The sequence below is a fragment of the Carcharhinus amblyrhynchos genome, chromosome 3 (assembly GCF_965287045.1).
Source record: "Carcharhinus amblyrhynchos chromosome 3, sCarAmb.v2.hapA, whole genome shotgun sequence".
NCBI lineage: Eukaryota > Metazoa > Chordata > Chondrichthyes > Carcharhiniformes > Carcharhinidae > Carcharhinus > Carcharhinus amblyrhynchos.
Genome location: NC_137326.1, coordinates 68,731,506 through 68,755,733, shown reverse-complemented (window position 1 = coordinate 68,755,733; position 24,228 = coordinate 68,731,506). Strand labels below are relative to the sequence as shown.

At 44.7% G+C, this 24,228-nt stretch overlaps 1 protein-coding gene across 1 annotated transcript in view; it reads right to left on the bottom strand.

Annotated features, from left to right (window-relative positions):
- The window catches only part of LOC145340550 (ephrin type-B receptor 1), a 555,098-nt gene that overhangs the window by 155,260 nt on the left and 375,610 nt on the right, over positions 1-24,228 (bottom strand). Inside the window, exon 5 of the mRNA XM_080185026.1 lies at positions 22,467-22,802. Within this exon, the coding sequence (XP_080041152.1) occupies positions 22,467-22,802 (336 nt within the window). The remainder of the gene's footprint in view (positions 1-22,466; positions 22,803-24,228) is intronic.

The window sequence follows — 24,228 nt, the reverse complement described above, 5'->3', positions numbered from 1 at the left end:
TGTGAAACAGACTCCAGCTTTTACTTCAGTGTAGTGATACAGCACGGGGTGGAGCCAATTCAAGGGCTGCAATGCGCTGAAACATTGGTACTTGGTTGGTATCCTCTGATATTACCTACAAATGCAGGGATCCTAGTCTGAGTCATGAGAATTACCACAGAGTGTTGAGGGGAAAATTGAAGGGATCTCTCTCCCTAACAGCACTGTGGGATGTACCTACACCACATGGACTGTAGTGATTCAAGAAGGCAGCTCAAAGACAATTAGAGATGGCAACAAATGCTGGCCTAGCCAGCGATGCCCACATCCCATGAAAGAATTCAAATAAAGTAAACCAGATAGTTAATCAGCCCCAAAATCTTTCCAGTATTTTGTATTGCTCTGCAGGAGTTCGAAAATATGGAAACAACAAACAAAATCACAGGCAGATAGGAATTGGAACATCAGCTCTCTTCAGAGTGTGCATCTGTCAAATTTGAGGATAATTTTTCCTTCAGTAAAATTCTTATGCGCAATTATTATAATATAGTGCAAACAAATCGCAGGAATGTGGGGAAAGAGCCAGAGATCATTGGAGCTTTTTCGGGAATTCTGACAGTGCAGAAGGCCATTTGGCCCATCAAGTCTGCAGCAACCTTAATCCCACACAGTCCCTATCCCCATAGCCCCATATATTTACCCTACTTATCCCACTGACACTCAGGGGCAATTCACCATGACCAATCAACCTAACCTGCACATCTTTGGACTGTGGGAGGAAGCCCACGCGTACACGAGGAGAATGTGCAAACTCCACATAGATAATCATTTGAATAGCTCTTGAATGAGCTGGTGGAAACTTGATAGGCGAAATGGCCTTGTGCCCTGTTGTATTTATTCTATGATTTGTCAGGGATAAAAAGCTTCATTTAAAAATTATACACTGACAAATCTGCCTCAGTGCTGAGAGTGCTCACCTATAGCTTCCGAGGCTGGGTGGTGTGAGACAGAGAAAAGTGATTTACATGGAAAAATACAGATCAAAAAGAAAAGGTCTTTGAGTTTGCAGCTAATGTAAAATATCCACACATCCTGGGGGAAAATAATGCTGAGCAAAAGCAGCTTGATTTAAGCTTCAAAGAATATGTTAACGGAAAATGGGAAAAGATCAGTCTGTAGGCAGCAAGCTGATTGTTACGCATAAAATTCAGCTGCCAAAAATAATACAAATTTGTAACTGAATTAATACCTTCATTAACATATTGATTGATTCTTTAGTTGAAGCTTTTTTTAAAATCTATAAACCATGCTCTTTGATTAAAAACACTGTTGGATTTGTTTTGTTATCTACTGATTTTTATCCAGTTGTTGCTTTTAAGCAGAGAAATTCACCAAGAAATAATGACGGATGTGAAAATGTTTACAGAGAATGTTAAGTTTTTTTATTGTAGTGCGGCTGCCAGCACCACCCAGATTGTAGACTTGTTTGGGACAAGTCTTGTCTCCCTGATCTGACAGTTCATACACATCAGAGATCACTGGAATATAATAAGCCTTTAACTGATGCAGGGTTATTTTGCTGGCTGGTGACACGTGAAAGGATTAATTTTTATGTAGTGCCTTCCAAACCAATGATGCACAGTTGCTTTGTAGTCACTGTTGCAATATATGGAAGCCCATTTGTGTGTAGCAAGATCCCACAAACAGCAATGAGATGAATGGCTGGATGATCGATTTTCAGCTGTTGGGGCTGAGAGACAAATATGGGCCAGGTTACTGGGTAAAGTTGCCTGCTCTTTGTTTGCCTCTCAAGAGTTCAGTTTAAGATCTGATCTGAAAGAGAACTCCTCTAACAGTGTAGCACTTTCTCAGTACTCCACCTAGATTTTGAGCACAAATCCCTGAAATGGAATTTGAATGCAGAATCTCTTGGCTTAGCGCTGACTGTAAGACAAGGCCATTGTGTAGAATGCATGAATGCCATGCACAGGCAGTTGGTGAGTTTCATTGCCAGCAATAAGGATTGATCAAATAATGGCTCTGAATATAGAATATCATTTTACATGATTCAAAAGTAAGTTGCAGATTTAATAGTGCTGAGTGATAACAAGAAAACAGTTAAGGCCCAATGGGCCAAATAGGCATCTCTTGTTCTGTATCCATTTACAATTCCATAAAATGCATGTAAAGCTATGCAAAAAATTCCTCTTCCCCATTCCAAAGGTGCTAATTGATTAAACAGATCCATGTGTCGTTAAATTGGCAGACAAATTCTATATGATCAGAAAATCAAAGAAAAATCAACAAAAAAACACCTTCCAAAGGCAGGGGCAGCTTCGGAGCATTTTCATCTCCAAGTTAGACATCACCCTAACTTGGCTATATCTCATTATTCCCTCACGGTCAAAACCTTCAAACTCCTGACTTAACTCTAGAACACTTGTACCACAAGGACAGCACAGTTCAATTATTTTTCTGATGCCTAAATCCCATGAATGGGAAAAAAAAATACATCTCCTTATGATATATTTTCACTATCTCAATCTACTTCATATCGTCAATTCTAGGATGCAGTGAGGTTGTAAGACAGGCACATATACTGGGTCAGCAACAACCTAAAAGAGCAATGAAAGGGTTACATAAGAACATAAGAACATAAGAAATAGGAGCAGGAGTAGGCCATCTAGCCCTTCGAGCCTGCCCCGCTGTTCAATAAGATCATGGCTGATCTGAAGTGGATCAGTTACACTTTCCCGCTTTCTCCCCATAACCCTTAATTCCCTTGTCTGTCAAAAACCTATCTACCCATGACTTAAATATATTTAGCGAGGTAGCCTCCACCACTTCAACTGGCAGAGAATTCCAGAGATTCACCACCCTTTGAGTGAAGAAGTTCCTCCTCAACTCCGTTCTAAACTGCACCCCCCTTTATCTTGAAGCTGTGCCCTCTAGTCCTGCTATCCTTTCTATGCGGGAAGAATCTCTCTACCTCTACCCTATCCATCCCTTTCATTATCTTATACGTCTCTATAAGATCCCCCCTCATCCTTCTAAACTCCAACGAGTACAGACCCAGTCTATTTAGTCTCTCTTCATAGTCCGACCCCCTCATCTCCGGTATCAGCCTAGTGAACCTCCTCTGCACTCCCTCCAAGGCCAATATATCCTTGCGCAAGTGCGGCAACCAAAACTGCACACAGTACTCCAACTGTGGCCTCACCAGTGCCCTGTACATTTGCAGCAAGACCTCCCTGCTTTTATATTCTATCCCCCTCGCTATAAAGGCCAGCATTCCATTCGCCTTCTTGATCACCTGCTGCACCTGCAGACTGGGTTTTAGTGACTCATGCACAAGGACCCCCAGGTTCCTCTGCACCGTAGCATGCTGCAGCTTCTCGCCCTTTAAATAGTAATCCCTCCTACTATTATTTCTGCCAAAGTGGATAACCTCCCACTTGCAACCTCCCATCTGCCAGGTCCTCGCCCACTCGCTCAGCCCATCCAGATCCCTCTGCAGACTTTCCACACCATCCGCACAATTTGCTTTTCCACTCATCTTCGTGTCATCAGCAAATTTCGTCACCCTACACTTATCCCCCTCCTCCAGATCATCTATATAAATGGTAAATAGCTGAGGCCCCAGCACCGATCCCTGCGGCACTCCACTAGTCACCAACTGCCAATCAGAATAGCACCCATTGATACCAACTCTCTGCCTCCTATTTGACAGCCAATCCTCTATCCATACCAACTCTCTGCCTCCTATTAGACAACCAATCCTCTATCCTGCTCAGTCAATAGGGGCAAATTCTCCACTCTCATCAGTATTGGGGTGTGAGAGTTTTAATGAAGCAGAATTGCAAATATAAACAGCAGACAATGGACAGATCATTCACATCTGTTCAGCAAAAACATGTTTGCGATGAGGAATCCCAACCAGCCAAGTCCTTAGCTCAATGATGGAGAGGAATATCCTGCCTGGTTTGCTTCTGGTATAAATGGATGAAAAAGAATAGTTAGCCTGAGCACAGGAGGCTTCTCAACACTTCTTCCAATAATGCCATTATCACCATCAAACTATGCACTCAGTTTGAGATCTCATCTGAACAATGGCACCTCCAATAGTGCAGCATTCCATCATTCAAGAGTTACTAAAGAGAAAGAATTTGTAGAGCTGCAAGAAAAAAACAAAGGTAAAAAGGTAAGTGGGACTAGTTCTTACTGAAAACAGTATGATCATGACGTGCTGAATGGTTTCCTTTTGTGCTGTAACCATTCTATGATTCCATGATTAGTACTCAGGCCAAAGCCTTAGACTAGATTGGATGTCAATCCAGCAGTAGGGTTTCAACCCACAATTTTTGACCTCGAAATTTGCGTGCTGCTATCACTGAGCCAAATTATCATAAATGATACAGGGGCAGTAGAATCCCTTTCCCCCAAGTGACACCTCCATACTTCATCTCAGCCTCAAAATGGAAGACTAGTTGAGTCAGTCAACATTCGGTTAACATTAGTGCCTCTAAGTGCTGTTGACTCATTGTGCAGTAAAACTTCAGTGGTCAAACAAAGCGGGGTGAAGCTGGTCCTCAGCAGTAGAAGGCAGGCATTAGTAAAATGGCAGCTCCACGACGTCCGGGCAACTTAAGTTAACTTTTAGTGATGTGTTTAGAATCCTCGAGCAATGTAAAAGCCCCTGCAGTAATGAAGTGAGCACTGCTGAGTAAGACCTCTCTCCTTGCCAGTTTCCAGGTAACATGATTCCTCAATGGCTCTCTGATTCCAATTACAGGTTGGGAAAGTGAAGCACAATGCTGAATTCAGAATGATTTTTAAATAAAAATGGTGAGGTAAAAAAATATTTATTTAAAACCATTTATTCAGGAAACAGGGAACCATTGAGTCTGGGGAGTGCAGGTTCAACAGTAATTAGGCACAAGGAACGTTCATCAATGCATAACTCAATTTTAAATGAATTCTCTGTCAGTTTCTGTGAACTTTAAGTCAAAGCAAAAGAAAATGAATAAAATTCAATTTGCAGACTCAAATCAAAGATAAAAAAAAACACAGAAAGGAAGGAAGGATGAAAAGCAGCTAAAATGCTGAGGATAGTTATTTTTTAAAACCATTTCAAAGGTTCAATCAGTGAGTTGATCCAACAGCAATGGAGGAAGCTGGGCCAGGACAGGAAAGAGCATTTTGTGGTGTAAATCATACAGAGTCGAACAGACATCAATAGCATTTCCAGGACACAATGACACAGCTTAATTGAACAATTTCTTCAACTTACTTATGGCCAGTGTTATTTGGTTGAGTTCCCATTAAGAAATGGCATCATTTGGATGTCATCCTAATGTCAAAGACACATATTCCATCATGGAATGTCGTTAAGATTTCGAATGAAAGCACTTTTCAGAGGAAGGCATTAGAACCATAATGGCTTTCCAATAAAATTCAAGGGACCATAGCAGGTCTGAAGAAGTATGACTTGATCAGGTGCACTGAAGTGTGAGCAGACCTCAGTTAACGGATCAGTGCTCTCTGGAATGCTTCCTGTTGCATTAAGGTCACCAAAATCAAATATGGGTTATTAAAATGAAAATAGGTGATCCTTCACCCTCCCACTTTGACTATGGCAGTGAAAGGTAATGCATTTTAAGCAGGAGAGTAATGACTGCCTTTTATATTGTTGCCTGGTAATGTCTCAAATTGGTCATATACAATGTACACAGTGAAGTACGGTGACTGCTATACATGATAAGTAGGGTCCCAAAAGCAGCAACAAAATAAATGAGCACTTTTTAAAATTATTGGTGGTGTTGGCCAAGTGTTGACCAAAGTGCCCAGAGAACAATATGCAAATTGTCATTACCAGCTAACTCCCAAGATGTGCAGCTTTACAATTGGGTGGCACAGTGACACAGTGGTTAGAACTGCTGCCACACATGGCCAAGGACTCAGGTTCAATTCCGGCCTTAGGTGACACACTTTCTCTGCGTGTCTGTATGTGTTTCCTCTGGGTCCTCCAGTTTCCTCCCATATTCTAAAGATGTGTGGGTTAGGTTGCGTGACAATGCAAAATTGCCCCCTCAAATCAGGGAGATCAGCGGGGTAAATATGTGGGGTTATGGGGATAGAGCCTGGGTAACAGTCAGCACAAACTCAAAGGGCCAAATGGCCTCCTTTGAATTGTAGCAATTCGACGAACATCTCATCAAAGCTTGTCATCTCAAAGAATGCAGTAATTCAATTTTTACTTGATGCAACTATCAGTCCATATTCCACTTGCTTGATTGCAGTAAGGATTTTACTTGCAATCCTTTATCCAGAACTGAGACAGCTACCAACTGAGCCAGAATCAGATGATTCACCAGGGAAACCATGTGAATATTTCTCATATATATCAAACATTAGCTTGAAGTGTCATTTTACTGCAACAGTTCACTCTCTCCAAATTCAATTGCAACAAAGATACATGGTCTTTCTTGGATTTTAAAATGCAAAACAGCATAGGGAACATTAAGAGGAGAAATTAAATGTTTATGCCAGGATTCTCTGGCCTCCACATGGCACATTTCTTGGCAGCAGGAGGCAGTATGTTGTTGGCTGACAATGGCGTGTTTTGGTCCTGTTGCTGTCAATGGGATTTGTCATTGGTTCCACCCCATACTGCCTGGAAACTCGAGATAAGGAAGCACTGTTGGTGAAACCAGAAGATCCCACCAGCGCAAAGAACTAGAAGATCACAGCTATAATACAAGGTGTAAGGTGAGATCTTGAGATACAGCCAGATTTCTTCTATGATAATGGTTTCCACGCGTCTTTAATATTGTAAATTCACTTACAAATATCAATGTATGATTAAAAATCCAGCAAATAAAGTTTTTACAAGGGGAAAGTTGATCTCAAATTGTCCCTGATGATACAGAAAGCCTCAATATGAATGCTTGGCTGAGCTTTAAGCCTCAGCAGGGACCTGTTTACACAGGCTGAAGTGAAGTTTTAGCATTGATTAATTGACATTGTCATGAGATTACAATATTTTATTCCTTCTTTGCTCTTTTTACATGTCCTTATGTTTATTTGGACAAGATTAAAGGTGCAAATTCGCATAAAGCTTCTGTTATTGATACTTTCAAGAGCAGTATTCGATTGTCACTTTAATTGGGTGTATTTGGATTTTAGTAAGGCGTTTGATAAGGTTCACCATGGAAGCCTTCTGCAGAAATTGCAGATGTATGGGATTGAGGGTGATTTAGGAAATTGGATTAGGAATTGGCTGGCAGATAGGAGACAGAGGGTAGTGGTTGATGGTGAGTATTCGACATGGAGTTCAGTTACGAGTGGTGTGCCTCAGGGATCTGTTTTGGGGCCACTGCTGTTTGTAATTTTTATAAATGATCTGGATGAGGGTATAGCTGGGTGGATTAGTAAATTTGCTGTTGACACCAAAGTTGGAGGTGTGGTAGATAGTGAGGAAGGGTGTCTTAGTCTACAGGGAGACTTGGTCAAGTTGCAGAGCTGGGCCGAGAGGTGGAGGATGGAGTTTAATGCGGAAAAGTGTGAGGTAATTCACTTTGGCAGGAATAATGGATGTGTAGAGTATAGGGCTAACGGTAGGACTCTGAATAGTGTGGATGAACAGAGGGATCTAGGTGTATGTGTACATAGATCCCTGAAAGTTGGGAATCAAGTAGATAGGGTTGTTAGGAAGGCATATGGTGTCTTGGCGTTTATTGGTAGGGGGATTGAATTTAAGAGCCGCAGCGTCATGTTGCAACTGTACAAAACTCTGGTGCATCCGCACTTGGAGTATTGTGTGCAGTTCTGGTCCCCACATTACAGGAAGGATGTGGAGGCTTTGGAGAGGGTGCAGAGGAGGTTTACCAGGATGTTGCCTGGTATGGAGGGGAGGTCCTATGAGGAGAGACTGAGGGATTTGAGGTTGTTTTCATTAGGCAGAAGGCGGCTAAGAGGGGACCTTATTGAAACATATAAGATGATCAGAGGTTTGGATAGGGTGGACAGTGATAGCCTTTTTCCTCAGATGGAGAAAGCTAGCACGAGGGGGCATAGCTTTAAATTAAGGGGTGGTAGTTATAGGACGGATGTCAGGGGTAGGTTCTTTACCCAGAGGGTGGTGAGGGATTGGAATGCCCTGCCTGCTGCAGTTGTGGATGCGCTTAGTTTGGGGGCGTTTAAGAGATCCGTGGATAGGTTTATGGATGGAAAGGGTTTGGTTTAGGTTAGAGGGTCATTGTTTTTTAACTGGTCGGTGCAACATCGTGGGCCGAAGGGCCTGTTCTGCGCTGTAATGTTCTATGTTCTATGTTCTATGTTCTATGTAAGAACAATAGGTTTTCAAAGCAGATTTCTGGATCTTTTGCATTTAAATTCATAAACATTCCATGACAGCCTATTGTTTGTCCATGGCCTTGGTTGTACACATTCTGTGTACTTGGTGAGTGGGCATGGAGGATCAGTGGAGAATTGAGGAGATGCAACAGCTGAGGGTTAGAGGATCTAACAGCCTTTTTTATATTTGTTTGTGAGACATGGGCAATGCTGGCTGGGCCAGCATTTATTGCCATCTCTGAAGGCATTTAAGAATCAATCACATTGCTGTCGGTCTGGAGTCACATGTAGGCCAGACCAAATGAAGTCGGCAGATTTCTTTTGTTAAAGTTGAATGACCAAATGGGTTTTTATGACAATCAACAATGGTTTCATGTTCATCATTAGACTTTTAATTCCAGATTTTTATTGAATTCAAATTTCACCAGTTGCCAAGTGGGATCCGAACACAGATCTCCAGAGCATTACCCTGTGTCCCTGGATTACTATCTGGTGACAATATCAGTACACCACTGCCTACCTTTAATACAACTAAGGCAAAATCCATGGAGCAAAAGCAGACCTGGAGTTAAAATCAGCCTACAGATTGCAACACACAGATCGTTCACAGAAGTAAGCAGTAAAGTTTGCTGGAGAATGCCCATGAGAGTGAAAGTCTGTGGTTACACTGCAAACTAATAGGACAGGATACAGTTAATTACAGTAAAAGTCCTCAGAGGGGTGAGGGGGGAATGGAAGGGATGGGGAGGAAAGGAGGAAGTGATAGTGGGAAGAAAGGAGTGATGGAGGGAGGAAAGAAGAGGGAGGAAAGAGAAAGGAGGGAAGGTGTGTTGGAGGGAGGAAGGAAAGGGAGGGAGGAAAGAGGGAGGTGAAGGGAGAAGGAGTGAAGGAGGGAGGGAAGAAGGAAGAGGAGAGATAAGAAAGGTGGGAGGGCTGAACAAGTTCTAAATTTAAAATTGAGATTCTTTGTCCCGCATTCGGCAGCATGGTGGTACAGTGATTAGCACTGCTGCCTCTCAGCGCCAGGGATCCGAGTTCGATTCCCAGCTCGGGTCACTGTCTGTGTCGAGTTTGCACATTCTCCCCATGTCTGCATGGGTTTCTTCTGGCTGCTCCAGAATCCTCCCACAGTCCAAAGATGTGTAGTTTAGGTTGATTGGCCATGGTAAATTGCCCCTTAGTGTCAGGTTGATTAGCAGGGTAAATATGAGGGGTTATGGGAATAGGGCCTGGGTGGGATTTTGGTCGGTGCAGACTGAAAGGGCTGAATGGCCTCCTGCTGCACTGTAGGATTCTACGATTTATCCTGTGATTCATCAAACAAAGAAAATAATTTACCTAATGCTCCCCTAATGAATTCCTTTATCATTTTATTTGAGCCCACAGCTCTGAGTAAGCATGCTGCCAACTGGCCACTTATGTGAGGCAATTACAAACCAGGAGACATAGCAGCTAAAGTGGACAGAATTGTTGGTAATAGAGCCAACATTTAATTTAATGCTTACAATGTTATTGGTGCTTGAATAACTTCCCAACTAGTTGAGAGAAACAGATATATCTTAAGTTTTAAAATGTCACAAATAGCTGGATGATTCCTGCCATTCTGGTGTTAGCTTTATGTAAACAGCACCACATCCTCAGTTTTCCAGAGAGTTTCATGAAATTGCTACATTTAGACTTTTGAGGCTGGTACTCAACAATATAAGGACTCCTCTGATGAAGAGATTTGTGTATCTGCAATGGTACTCAACCACGCTGATACAGAAAGGGAACAATTAAAACCATGCAATCTCATTCCTGTAGGTAGTAAATTGTTCTTAGAAATGTTTTTATTTAAAATGTCCAGATTAATTTTCTCTTTCCTTCTCTTGAGGACAGTGTGCAACTCCAAAAAGAGATAGACAGGTTCATGTAGTGGGCAGACAGGTGACATTTAGTTCAATGTAGAAAAACATAAAGTGATTAATTTTTGTAGAAAGAACATGGAGAGACAATATAAAATGTGGTATACAATCCTAAAGGGTGTGCAGGAGTAAAGGGATATATCCATCAATGATTGAAGGTAGCAGGACAGGTTGATAGAGCAGTTAATAAAGCATACACTAGCCTGGGTTTTTTTAATAGGGACAGAGAGTACTAGAGCCAGGGGATTATATTTGAACTTGTGTAAGTCACCAGTTTGGCATCTGTTTGAATATTGTTCTGGGCACCATACTACAGGAAGGATGTGAAGCATTGAAAAGAGTGCAAAAAAAGTCATGAGACTGGTTATGATAATAGGCTGCAGAGGTTTGGGCTGTTTCCCTTGGAGGAGAGAAGGTTGAGAGGAGATTTGATAGCGATATTCAAAATCAAGAGTGGTCGGCACAAAGTTGATAGGGAGAAACTGTCTGCACTTGTGAAAGGATCAAGAATGGGAGGGCATAGACTTAAGCTAATGAGCAGAATTAGCAATAGTGATATGAGGAAAAACTTTTTCACAAAGTGAATGGTTCGGTCTGGAATGTATTGCCTGAGTATGTAGAGGAGGCAGGTTCGATTGAAGCATTGAGAATGAAATCTGACAAAGTGGAACATGCAAGGTTATGGGGAGAAGGCTGGAGAATGGAACAAGGCAAGTTCCTCATTCAGAGGGCCAGTACAGACATGATGTGCCAAATGGCCTCCTTCTGTACCCTACAAATTCTGTCTGTCTTCACATGCTGAGATAAACATCTCCCTATCTCACCATCAACATTAAAAAAGACCGAAGTCATGCACCAGCCTGCACCTCATGCACCATACACAGCCCAAAATCACAATCAAAGGGCAGAAACTACAGACAGTGGACCAGTTCATTTATCTTGGCAACACCCTCTCCCAAGCAGTGTACAGTGATACAGAAGTTAACTGCAGAATAGCAAAGGCAAGTTCTGCTTTCGGTAGACTGCGCTCCACTGTATGGGAATATCGAGGAATCAGCCCAGCAACAAAACTGAAGGTCTGCAGCGCCGCAGTACTCACTACCCTCCTGTATGCCTGTGAAACGTGGACTGTGTATCGAAGGCATGCAAGACAGCTCAGTGATTTCCACATGACTTGTCTTCGCAGAATATTACGCATCAGATGGCAAGACAAAGTACCAGACACCGAAGTTCTCTCTCGAGCAAGTCTACCCTCAGTCCACACACTGCTGATGAGAGCACAGACCCGGTGGGCAGGTCATGTCATCCGTATGTCAGACGAGCGCATACCCAAGCAGCTCCTTTTCGGGGAACTCTCTGCTGGAAGACGCTCGCATGGAGGGCAGAAGAAATGTTTCAAAGACACACTCAAGGCCTCCCTGAAGTCACTGGACATTGACACGACCACCTGGGAAACGCTGGCACAAAACCACTCCACCTGGCGCTGCCTCATCCACGGGGGCTGTCAAGCTCACGAAGCAAGGAATATTGCTGAAGCACAAGCGCAAGCTGTGCAAGTTCAGAGCCACCAGCGCAACAACTACACTGTCTACACAAGTCTGTCCAATATGTGATAGGACATTCCGTGCCCGAATTGGCCTGATCAGTCATCTTCAGACACACTGCAACCAGCCTCAAAATGACTAATGGTGTCGAGGTTCTCATCAACGACGATGGATGAACAACAAATTCTGTGGTTTCTGCAATTCTGATTCTTATCAATCTTTCTTTCTCTCGTTTTATTTTTCTTTCTGTACCTGTTTTGACTCTAATTCACTTTAGTTCCTGCTCTTTTTTCTTCAGTTCCTTCTCTATAAATCTGTTTGGTTAAACCATTGGACTGTTTTTTTGTTTACCAAGGATCCAGGTCCGAGTTAACCTCACCACAATCTTTACTATTTCACACAGCCAGGAACCTGCAGGGCAAAAATATTCTTTGAGCTCAAGGATGAGAGACAGGGATGGTGGTGGTGGGATCTTGAGCCCAATCCTGCCATCTACAGGAATGCTAGCAGGGGCTGAGGAACCAGAAGTTGCAGATTTTGCCAGTGAGACCGGGATCTCAGATCTTCCCCACCCCTCACTGCAAAGTCATCAGATTCATGCCTATAATTGGTGCAAACCTGATCTACATGTATTTAAATAGATTTGAATATAATTCGCCACCCCTCGCCAGATATTGAGGCTGTCCCGGATATTCATGCTTGCACAGTTTACAACAGGTTCACTCTGGCAATTTCTCTTTACCAAGTGCCAAGGGGCAGTGCCAGGGTCAAACCCGGCTGACTAGTAAGGCTTACATTAACAAGGCAATGAAGTTACTTTGATATTTCCCTAGTTGTCACAATCCGACACTTGTTCGGGTCAATGCGCCTAACCAACACATCTTTCGACACAGTCCAAAAGACGTGCGGGTTAGCTTGATTGGTCATACTAAATTAACCCTAGTTTCAGGGGATTAATAGGGTAAATGTGTGTGGTTGCAGGGATAGGGCTTGCGGGGGATTGTGGTTTCAGACTCAATAGATCGAATGGCCTCCTTCTGTACTGTAGGGATTCTATGGATTCTATGAACTATGAGAGGAAACCGGAGCACCTGGAGGAAATCCACGCAGACATGGGGAGAATTTGCAAAATCCACATACCCAAGCTGGGAATCGAATCTAGGTCCCTGGCACTATGAGGCAGCAGTGCCAACCACTGTGCCACCGTGATTTGGTGGGGTGGGGGGAGGGGTGTCGTCATTCATATGTAGAGGTGGATTACAGCAGAGGCAGGAGCTGGGGGTTCTGGTGACGGCTATGGGGGGGTTAAGGTATGGCAGTAAAGGGACCAATGATCAGTGGGAGGGGGTTGCTGGCACTGACTGATATGGAGAAGGCACTCAATAATTGGTAGGAAAGTGGGGGCCAAGGTTGCTGGCACTTACTATTGTAGGGATGAGGGGGCGGAATGGATCCAATGATTGGGGGTGGCTCCTATCGGGGGGGTGGGTAGCAGCAGTTGGGGTGGGGACAGGGTTTGGGGGGGAGCTCCTGAGACCTCTTCAGTGGACTGGGATGAGGTTTATTGCTGTTCTGAACGGGGTGCCCTTTAAAGATGGTGCCCCACTTTCAGTGCAGCTGGCTTTACTGGTGTGTTGTGACCTTGCCCCCTCTGCATAACGGTGTGAAACATACCTCCCCCCTACCCCCTGATTTTTTTTTTAGGCAGAGTGCCACAAGATTTGGATGAGAAACACACCAGTTTTCTCAGCAGAAACAATACTTTGCCATCTTCTAGTGAGATTTCATCCAGAGTCTGACTAACAGGGCATGGCCTGATGTTAGCAAACTGTGAGCTAATTTGTTTCTTAGCAAAATTAAGTCATTTTGTTGACTGAGGGATCAGGATATTGAATTCGATGATCAGCCATGATCAAAATGAATGACAGAGCAAGCTTGATGGGCCGAATGGCCTACTCCTGCTTTTAGTTTCTATGTCTTCCAAGTTTGGTTCCATGTCTGTTCCTGCACTGTTAGCCTCTTCCTATTGTACACAACAGACATGAACTCTGTCATTGGTGCGGGGTGTTGAAGAGATGGTTGGTGAGAATTCCTGCAACTTGCACTTCCAGAAAGTCTCAAGGTCCATTATCCTGACAAACTGGAGGCACTTCCTGCATACGTGATGATCCAGGACACATGCATCAACCTGCAGTTCCCACATGGCACAGGAATTGCAGGTTACGGGACTCAGCTGTCCTACTGTTTTGCTTAACTAATCTCTTTTCATGTAATCTGATTATTTACATGTTTAGTAATGCCCCCTTGATTTAAATAAATTAGCAACTCCTTCCTCCTCTCCACCAAATTCCCATTGTCAATTGGTTTAGTGGATATGCCCACTTCTATACAGCTGATATTCCAACTCACAACTCCTCACCAGAGAGGGGGCCGAGAAAGGAAAACGGGAAAATGTTATGTCAGGGTGACTCATTGTGCAGATTTAGAAAGAGAGGTACAAAGGTCTCGGAACAGACTGTCAGCCTGAACTCCAAGCCTGAGAGGAAATACAAAGCAACAATTGAAAATCATAGATCGAGCACAAGGCCAATGTGCTATCAAAGTACAAAGAGGATACAGTTGAGGGATGGCTGCATGGAGACAAGGAAGTTACTTCCTCTGTTGTGTGACATATATTCTAAATAAAGCAACACATTCACAACACAAATGGCTGTACAAGTCACTGTTTGATTTATAAATATTAGAAGAGATTGCACAAACTTTGTCATTTACACAATCAGAACACAGTTCACTGAAACACCACGCTAATGTTGAATGGACAGGAAGGTTGGAACTTGAATGTTGAGTCCAAGGAATGTAATATAATTCATGTTGTTTGTAATACAAAAAAAACCTTTGAATCCAGGTCGGGAAATGACATATTTTCTTCCCCCTCCTAGGGGAATATCTGAATAATGGAGTCTTTCAGCACAACATGTAAACGGCTCATTGTGAGACCGATGGAACAGCAGCGGCCAAGTCACAATTCACAATTAACGTTGACATCATATTTCAACCCTTGATACTGTAATAATAAAGCACACTTCACAGCTGGAAGGCTAAACACACAATGGTTAGTCACCCTGACAACAAATTCCTGCTTAAGGACACCTCTTTAAGGATCACAATGGGATTTGAAAGCCATTTTGTCTCACAACAAATATACCAGGGCACTACACTGCGGTGTGAACCAGTATGACCCTGGGTGAAACTGAAGGACAGACGGTAACATGGTTTAACTCGACTATTTCTTATGATAGCTGCCTGCTGGCTTTCCTGTGCATGCATATCTCCATGGGTTTTCAGGTGCATTTATCATGTGTGCCACACAAAGGTGGTGGGAGCACCATTAGTATATAAATGTTGGTTTCCTCTGATATCATTTGGATTTCATTGTGATCTGAACTGCTAAAGGTGCCAGTGAATCCTAGCAGGTTGCAGGGTCATAGCCTGAAGCATCATTACCGCTACAATGGAACCGATTAGCTGTTCCCAGAGTTTGCTGTCCATGGCCAAATTAGCCGTCTCCCCACTGATGAGTTAGACCATTCCTTCTGGCCTCATCACTCCCCCCTGCCTCCCCCCTACCCTTCTCCCAAAAAACATCCAGCTCTGGCCTACTGGCCTTCTTGACACTGCTGCTAGTAAGTCTGCTATTGAACATCTACATGTGAGGTGACAGTTAAAATGGACCAAATTAAGCATTTATGCTAACATGGGTGTTTCATGCCCACATAAGGCCCTGACAGCAGCCCAGTGTTAATATCAGCGTTACATCAAATCAGGAACTGGATCTATATTACCATTTGATACTCGCTTGGCTCACTCCCCAGCACCAATGCCTTCAGGCTTGCTAGGTCAGAGAAGCAGTGCGATAGAATCGTTTTGTTTCCTACCAACACTTAGTTTGATGCTACATCATGTAGCATCAAGCAGCTGTGCTGAGGGCTGGGAACCCAATTTGTATTTCTCCCACCACCACAGTTTTTAGCCAGTGTTCAATCATTGGTGTGAAGAGGGACGTGCTCACTTCCAGAGGAGTGATATATCAGGCAGAGGCGAAAACTGGGAAACCAACTGGTTAAGGCAGCAAGCTCTCTTTTACCAATAAAAATCACTTTGACATAAATAACATTATCCTTCTCTCTCCACACTTACCCACACAAACATTACACTTTTCGGTTAGTTGAATGGTACATTGAATTGGTTGATATCCTGGATTGGCTTTCGGGCAAGGTGAAATTTATCAGGAACATGGGATATATAGTAAATCACACCTATCGTCTCATTTTGCAGGATTGCATTGAAAATAAATAGAAATTCCATCAAATGAAAATGCAAAAGCCTGAAATAAAGTTCTAAACACAATGATACCCTTTCTTCCATTTAAATTTAATACATTGAAACTGCTTCAGACATTCTGAGGGATATGGAAATGTGAGCACCAAATTTCTTTTCTTCTGTTATTTCCGTTCCTTTCAGTTCCAATAAAACTTGCCCATATAGCACCATTAATACAGTAGAATGCTCCGAGGTGTTTCATAACAGCATTCTCAAACAAAATCTAACACCAAGCCGCAATCTGGAGATATTAGGGCAAATGACCAAAATGTTGGTTGGTCTTGAGGAGTGACTTAAAGGTGGAGGAAGAGAGAGAGAGGGATGGAGAGGATCTGGGAGGGAGTTACAGAGATTAGAATCCAGGTAGCCAAAGACACGTCGTGGGATGAAGAAAACTACGGATGTGCAAGGAATCAGAATTCAGAGATAGAATCATAGAATCATACGGTGCAGAAGTGGCCCTTTGGCCAATCGAGTCTGCAGTGACACATTAGAAACACTTGAACTCCTAACTAATCCCAACTGCCAGCTCATGGGCCATAGCTCTGAATGTTATGATGTGTCAAGTGCTCATCCAGATACATTTTAAAGGATGTGAGACAACCCACTTCGACCACCCTCCCAGGCAGTGCATTCCAGACCGTCACCAACCTTCGGGTAAAAATGTTTTTCCTCACATCCCCACTAAACCTCCTGCCCTTCACCTTGAACCTATGTTCCCTTGTGACTAACCCTTCAATTAAAAGGAACAGCTGCTCCTTACCTTCTCTGTTCATGTCCCTCATAAGCTTGTACACCTCGATCAAAGAACAAAGAAACAGGCCCTTCGGCCCAACGAGCCCGCGCCGCCATTTTAACATTATGAGTCCCCTCTCCACCCATGCCCTTGACTAGGCTTATGGCATTCCACATTGACGGAAGACTAATTTAGGGACAATTTGTTACACCAATCAGCCTAAGAGCACATCTTAGTCTTCTCTTGGAAGGTTGTGGGATTGGTTGGTGGGGGTGTGTGGGAGGGCAGTGATTGAGTGATTGCTAGACTTGGAGCAGTGTTTTTGAACAAGGGCTGGGATGACAGGTGAACAAGACTTGGCACAAGTTAAGATATGGGCAGCTGAGTTCCAGTTGCATGTTGGTTAGGATAAGGACAAGGGTGTAACAAACACTGTAATGGAGTGAATAGCGTCTTGAGTCTGGCCCATTTGTGGCACCTACAAAATCTCAGCACAGATCAGGGACAAAATTTAACTTTGGCTTGGTACAAAAACGGCAACAGCCAATATGTTGTGAGCTTGGCACTCCTGCCATACCTGAATTTCACCCGTAGCTGGATTTCGGTTTACCGACCGAATCGTAAAGGCATACCGAGTAATCAGACAATTCAACATTTCAATGTGTAGAACTAATGAGCAAGTCCTAAATCTCCAGTAAAGTACTCCAATAATTGCACATTGGCTGCCTTTTGGTGAGTGTGCTGCATTGTAATTACTGCATTTTGACTTACTTCTAGTTTGGGAGGGTTTTTGTTTATTTTGGCGCTCCGTAGTGGGAGATAGGCGCGGGGGCTGCTGGGAAGGGAGCGCGGGAGTATAAAAAGAAGGCCAAGGTAGATAGCGGGCAGCGGAGTGAGGCGGGAAGCAGAGTGAGAGGTAAAAGGGCTTAAGCTCACTGGGCTTGGGCGAGCGCAGGCTCGGTAACAGGAATTAATAGGACACCTTAAAAGGGGGCAAACATAATGGCAGGGTCTAGGGTTACACATGTTCACTGTGTTCGTTGTCATATGTGGACATTTCTGGAGACAGCACATCTCCCGAAAGCCCACATATGCGGGAAATGTCTAGAGGTGCAGCGATTAAGGGCCCGGGTGAGGCAGCTGGAACTGAGGCTGGAGGATATGTTTTTAGTTAGGGAAAATGAGGAAATAATGGATAGGGACAGTAACACTGAGCAGATACCAGGACCTAGGAGGAGAGATGGATGGGTTACAGTTAGGAAGAGCGAATAGAAAAGGAGTCATGGCACTAGGACCGCCCCGGAGGAATTACCCCAGAATATCAAGGGTGGGGTGACAGCTGGGGTAGCGAAGGCAAGGGAGGGAGATCAGAATACCTCGGAGGAAGGGAAGAGTGCAGGGTGTGAGATAGTGGTGGGGGATGGGAAAGTCAAAGGGATTGACAGGCGGTTCTGTGGGCAAAAGCGGGACTCCAGGATGGTAGTCTGCCTCCCTGGAGCAGGGGTACAGGATGTTTCAGAAAGGGGAGAGGGAATTTTGAAGGGTGGAGGGACTGAGTCTGATGTGATAGTGCACGTAGGAGAGAAGGATGTAGGAACAAAGTGCAGGGGGGACATACGTAGACAGTTCAGGGAGTTGGGGGCTAGGCTGAAATGTAGGGCCTCCAGGGTGGTGTTCTCTGGGCTGCTGCCGGTGCCTGGGGCTAGCAGGGCTAGAAATAATGAGATACTCCAACTAAATGCGTGGTTGAAGGATTGGTGTAGGGCAGAGGGTTTTAGATTCGTAGACCACTGGGAAGTCTTTATGAAAGAGGGGCAAATATACAAGAGGGATGAGGTACAGTTAACTGGGAAGGGCATGCATATCTTAGCTGGAAGGTTAGCTGGAGTGTTTCGGCAGGGTTTAAACTAATATGGAGGGGGGGTGGGGAGGTGGACGGAACTGGGATTGGGGATAGGGTAAGCCCGGAGGGTAGGAAGAAGGATCGGATTGTTTCTGAGGGTCTTCGGTGCATGTGTTTCAATGCTAGGAGTGTGACTGGCAAAACAGATGAACTGAAGGCATTAATGTTCGAAAGGAAGTTGGAAGTGGTGGCGGTGACAGAGACTTGGTTAAAGGAAGGGCAGGACTGGCAGTTGAATGTTCCTGGGTATAAGTGCTTCAGGCGTGATAGGGGTGGGTTGCTGAGAGGTGGGGGAGTGGCGTTGTTAGTTAAGGATTGCATCATAGCAGTGCAGAGGGAGGGAGGTATAGAGGATATAGGAATCGAGTCGCTATGGGTGGAGTTGAGGAATAGGAAGGGAGGTGTTACTATGTTGGGTGTGTACTACAGACCGCCCAACAGCCCGAGGGCTGTGGAAGAAGGGATAAGCAGGGACATTCTAGATAAGTGCAGGAAGAATAGGGTGGTGGTAGTAGTGGGAGATTTTAATCTCCCCGGGGTAGATTGGAAGGTGCCGAGATCAGAGGGTGCTGACGGGGAGGAATTTGTACAGTGTGTAATGGAAGGATCCCTGGAGCAGTATGTGGATAGCCCGACCAGAGAGGGGGCTCTACTGGACTTGGTTCTGGGGAATGAGCCTGGGCAGGTGGTTGACGTTGAAGTAGGAGAGCATGTGGCTAACAGTGACCACAACTCTGTCTGGTTTAAGATATTAATGGATAAAGATGAAGCCTGTCCTAAGGGGAGGGTGTTAAACTGGGAGAGGGCTAGATACAACCGGATTAGGCAGGATCTTAAAGATACGGACTGGGGTAAGCTGTTTGATGGCAGGTCGACGCTGGGTATGTGGGAGTCTCTCAAGGGAAAACTAAAATCTTTGCAGGAAAGACATGTGCCGGTCAAGAGGAAGGATGGGAAGGGTAGGATTAGAGAGCCGTGGGTAACTAGGGATATTGAGGACCTGGTCAGGAGGAAGAGGGAGGCGTACATTAGATTTACGCATTTGAGGACAGAGATAGCGTTAGAAGAATACAGAGAATGTAGGAGAGAACTTAAAAGGGGCATCAGAAAGGCAAAAAGGGGCCACGAAATGGCTTTGGCGGGTAGGATTAAGGAAAATCCTAAGGCATTTTACTCCTATGTTAGAAACAAAAGGATGGTTAGAGGGAAGATCGGTCCTCTCAGGGACAGAGGAGGGGAACTATGCTTGGAGCCTGGGGGAATGGGGGAGATCTTGAATGAATACTTTGCGTCGGTATTCACGCAGGAGAGGGGCCTGATGTCTGGTGCTGTGCTTGAGGAGTTTGAGGATCCGTTGAGGGAAATAGTCATCACGAGGGAAGAGGTGTTGGGACTTTTAGACAGTATAAAGACGGATAAATCTCCGGGGCCTGATGGCATCTATCCCAGGCTGCTAAGGGAGGTGAGGGATGAAATTGCTGGGCCTCTGACGCAAATCTTTGTCTCTTCTTTGGACACAGGTGAGGTCCCAGAGGATTGGCGGATTGCAAATGTAGTACCGTTGTTTAAAAAGGGTCAGAGGGATAACCCAGGGAATTATAGGCCGGTGAGCTTGACTTCAGTTATAGGCAAGCTAATGGAGAGGATCCTCAAGGATAGGATGTATGAACATCTGGAGCGCTGCAATCTGATCAGGGATACGCAGCATGGCTTCGTTACAGGGAGGCCGTGCCTTACAAATCTAGTGGAATTTTTTGAAGAGGTGACAAAAACGGTTGACGAAGGACAAGCCGTTGATGTCGTCTATATGGATTTCAGTAAGGCGTTTGACAAGGTCCCTCATGGTAGGCTGATAGAAAAGGTGAAGGCTCGTGGGATACAAGGCCAGGTATGTAGATGGGTGGAGAACTGGCTTGGGAGGAGGAGACAGCGGGTAGTAGTGGAAGGCTCCTTTTCCAATTGGAGGTCTGTCACCAGTGGTGTGCCGCAGGGCTCGGTACTAGGACCTCTTCTATTTGTAGTATATATTAATGACTTGGAAGAGGGGGTAGGTGGTGTGATCAGCAAATTTGCTGATGACACTAAGATGGTTGGATTGGCGGGTACTGAGGAGCAGTGCCTGGCAATGCAACATGACATAGACAGGCTGGTAGATTGGGCAGATAGATGGCAAATGGAATTTAATCCGGAGAAATGCGAGGTGATGCACTTTGGCCGGAATAATGTGGAGGGGAGTTATACGATAAAAGGTAGAACTATCCGGAGTATAGATACGCAGAGAGACCTGGGGGTGCAAGTGCACAAGTCCCTGAAGGTGTCGGTGCAGGTGCAGAATGTGATGAGGAAAGCGTATGGTATGTTAGCCTTCATAGGAAGGGGTATAGAATATAAGAGTAGGAGTCTGATGTTGCAGTTGTATAGAACGTTGGTTAGGCCTCACTTGGAGTACTGCGTCCAGTTCTGGTCGCCGTACTACCGGAAGGATGTAGAGATCCTGGAGAGAGTGCAGAGGAGATTTACCAGGATGCTGCCTGGTATGGAAGGGCTGTCTTACGAGGAAAGATTGAACGAACTTGGGCTGTTTTCCCTTGAGAGACGTCGGCTGAGGGGGGATCTAATAGAGGTTTATAAGATTATGAAGGGGATAGATAGAGTAAATGGTGGTAAGCTTTTTCCGCTATTAGAAATGGATAGAACGAGGGGTCACGGGCTTAGGGTGAGGGGGGCTAGGTATAAGACAAATATTAGAGGGCAGTTTTTCACGCAAAGGGTAGTGGGGGTGTGGAATGCACTGCCGAGTAAGGTGGTGGAAGCAGGCACGCTAGGGTTGTTTAAGAGTCACTTAGACAGCCACATGAGCGGTCTACATATAGGGGGATATAGCAGGCCTTACTAAACATTGTAGGCTTGGGATTCCGTTTTTTGCCTCAGGGATGTTACAGTCTTTGCCTGTTTAATAATGAATTTTTTGTCTCCACAGGCATTTAAGTCCACCTTGTTGACCAGCAAGGGGCATGCATGCGGCAGGTTGTAGTGGGCTGCTCTTGGATGTTGCTTCGGGAGTTGCCTATTGCTTCATGTCGTTAGTGTGCTTAAACTGGACCATCTCGAGGGCAACATGACAGCTCAGAGACTATCTCTGTTGCTGTGCGGACACATGGATTTGGGCCTGTGTCTGTGGGAGTTTGCGCGTTCTCCCCGTGGTTGCGTGGGTTTCCTCCGGGTGCTCCGGTTTCCTCCCACACCCCAAAGATGCGCTTTTAGGCTGATTGATTGGGTAACAAATTGTCCCTATATTGGACCTCCCTGATCCTCGCACATTAGGCGTAGACTAAAATCATGAATAGGTCACTGAGACAATGGGACGGCGGCGCGGGCTCGTTGGGCCGAAGGGCCTGTTTCCCGTGCTGTGTTGTTCTTTGTTGTTGTAAAGGGTAGTTTTCCATCCATATTACTTCAAAGAAAACAAAGCTCAGTGATGTGATTCACAGGCTGGAAGAGCGGCTTAATTTGAGTAACTTGTGGTGTGCCATGTGTTAAATTGAGGCATTTGACTTTAATAAGGAGGGAGAATTGGCAGATACTGAGGATTGATGAAGAGGGACTAGTGGGAATGGCAGTGGGAGGCATATCAGGTGAGGTACAGGATTCCCACAGTCACTTACCAGCTTGGTTGGTGGTCACGTTAACAGACACGTGCTGCGGGGAGTAAGTACTCTTGCCGGAAACACCATTGACGGCCTGAATCTCGAATGTGTAAGGAGTGTGGGCCCAAAGGCTGCTGATGAACACCCGGGTTTCCGTCAGGCCAAACTGCCTCGGCACAAATTCCACATTCTCATCGCACCGGCTGCATAGTTTACGGTTGCTGCGGCACTTCTTGCAAACAATGTTGTACATGACATCATCCCGCCCGCCGACATCACGGGGTGGATTCCATTCCAGAATGATGGAAGTCTCATTCACGCTGGATATTACATTGCGTGGGCCTGAAGGAACACCTACAAACAGGAAAAAATCACTACAAATCAGTTTTGTTGCTATGGAATCTCTTGTCGTTCAAACATCAATTAGTTGCTCTTCTGATTTTGCATCGTCAATTTAACATGGTGTAACCTCACTATAGAGCACTGATCACAAATTCCCATCAATATGCACGCATCAATCAGAAACCATGCAGAGATAAATTCAATTTCAGTTGTTTGCACTGTGCATATGTTAATTCTGCCATGGTCTCTCCCGCTCCAACTATTATGTAACATATAGGCCCAGATTTCCATGCAGTTGAGCCAAGTTGGAAGTCCTTTGAAAATGACAGACAGGACCAGAGACTGGGATTCTTGCCTCCGCTCCCACCCAGCCTGGCAGCTTTGATAGTATACATGGTTCAAGATACTTCAGAGATCCATAGAAAAATCCTAGAACCAAGCCAGGACCAAAAGAAAAGCAGCATTTTGAAAAGAAAACTATTCCTTTAATGCCAAACAATCACAGCCATTCATTATATCAACAACAATAAAAATTTCAATACATCTCTTAATCTTGTGTCAATAAACACATTGAACAAAACTCTTCAATGTAATAAAAATGCCAATCCTGCAAAGCTCAGCTCCTTTATCCGAATTTAGAATCAAGGGGGTTGTAATGAGATCTGGAGCTGAGTAGTTCAGCGGGAGCTAACCAAGTACGGCAGCACGGTGGCACAGTCGTTAATACTGTTGCCTCAGCACCAGGGTCTCAGGTTCGATTCTGGCCTCGGGGACTGACTGTGTGGAGTTTGTACATTCTCCCTGTGTCTGTGTGGGTTTTCCCCAGTTCCTCCCACATTCCAAAGATGGGCAGGTTAGGTGGATTGGCTAAATAGAACATAGAACATTACAGCGCAGTACAGGCCCTTCAGCCCTCGATGTTGCGCCGACCAGTGGAACCAATCTAATGACCCTCAAACCTAAACTATTCCAATGTTATCCATATGCCTAACCACTGACTATTTGAATGCCCTTAAAGTTGGCGAGTCCACAACTGCTGCAGGCAGGGCATTCCACGCCCTTATTACCCTCTGAGTAAAGAACCTACCTCTGACATCCGTCCTATAATTACCACCCTTTAATTTAAAGCTATGTCCCCTCGTGTTAGCCATCACCATCTGAGGAAAAAGACTCTCATTGTCCACCCTATCCAATCCTTTGATCATCTTGTATGCCTCAATTAGGTCACCTCGTAACCTTCTTCTCTCCAATGAAAATAACCTCAAGTCCCTCAGCCTTTCCTCATAAGACCTTCCCACCATACCAGGCAACATCCTGGTAAACCTCCTCTGCACCCTTTCCAATGCCTCTGCATCTTTCTTATAATGCGGCGACCAGAACTGTACGCAATACTCCAAGTGCGGCCGCACCAGAGTTTTGTACAGTTGTAACATGACCT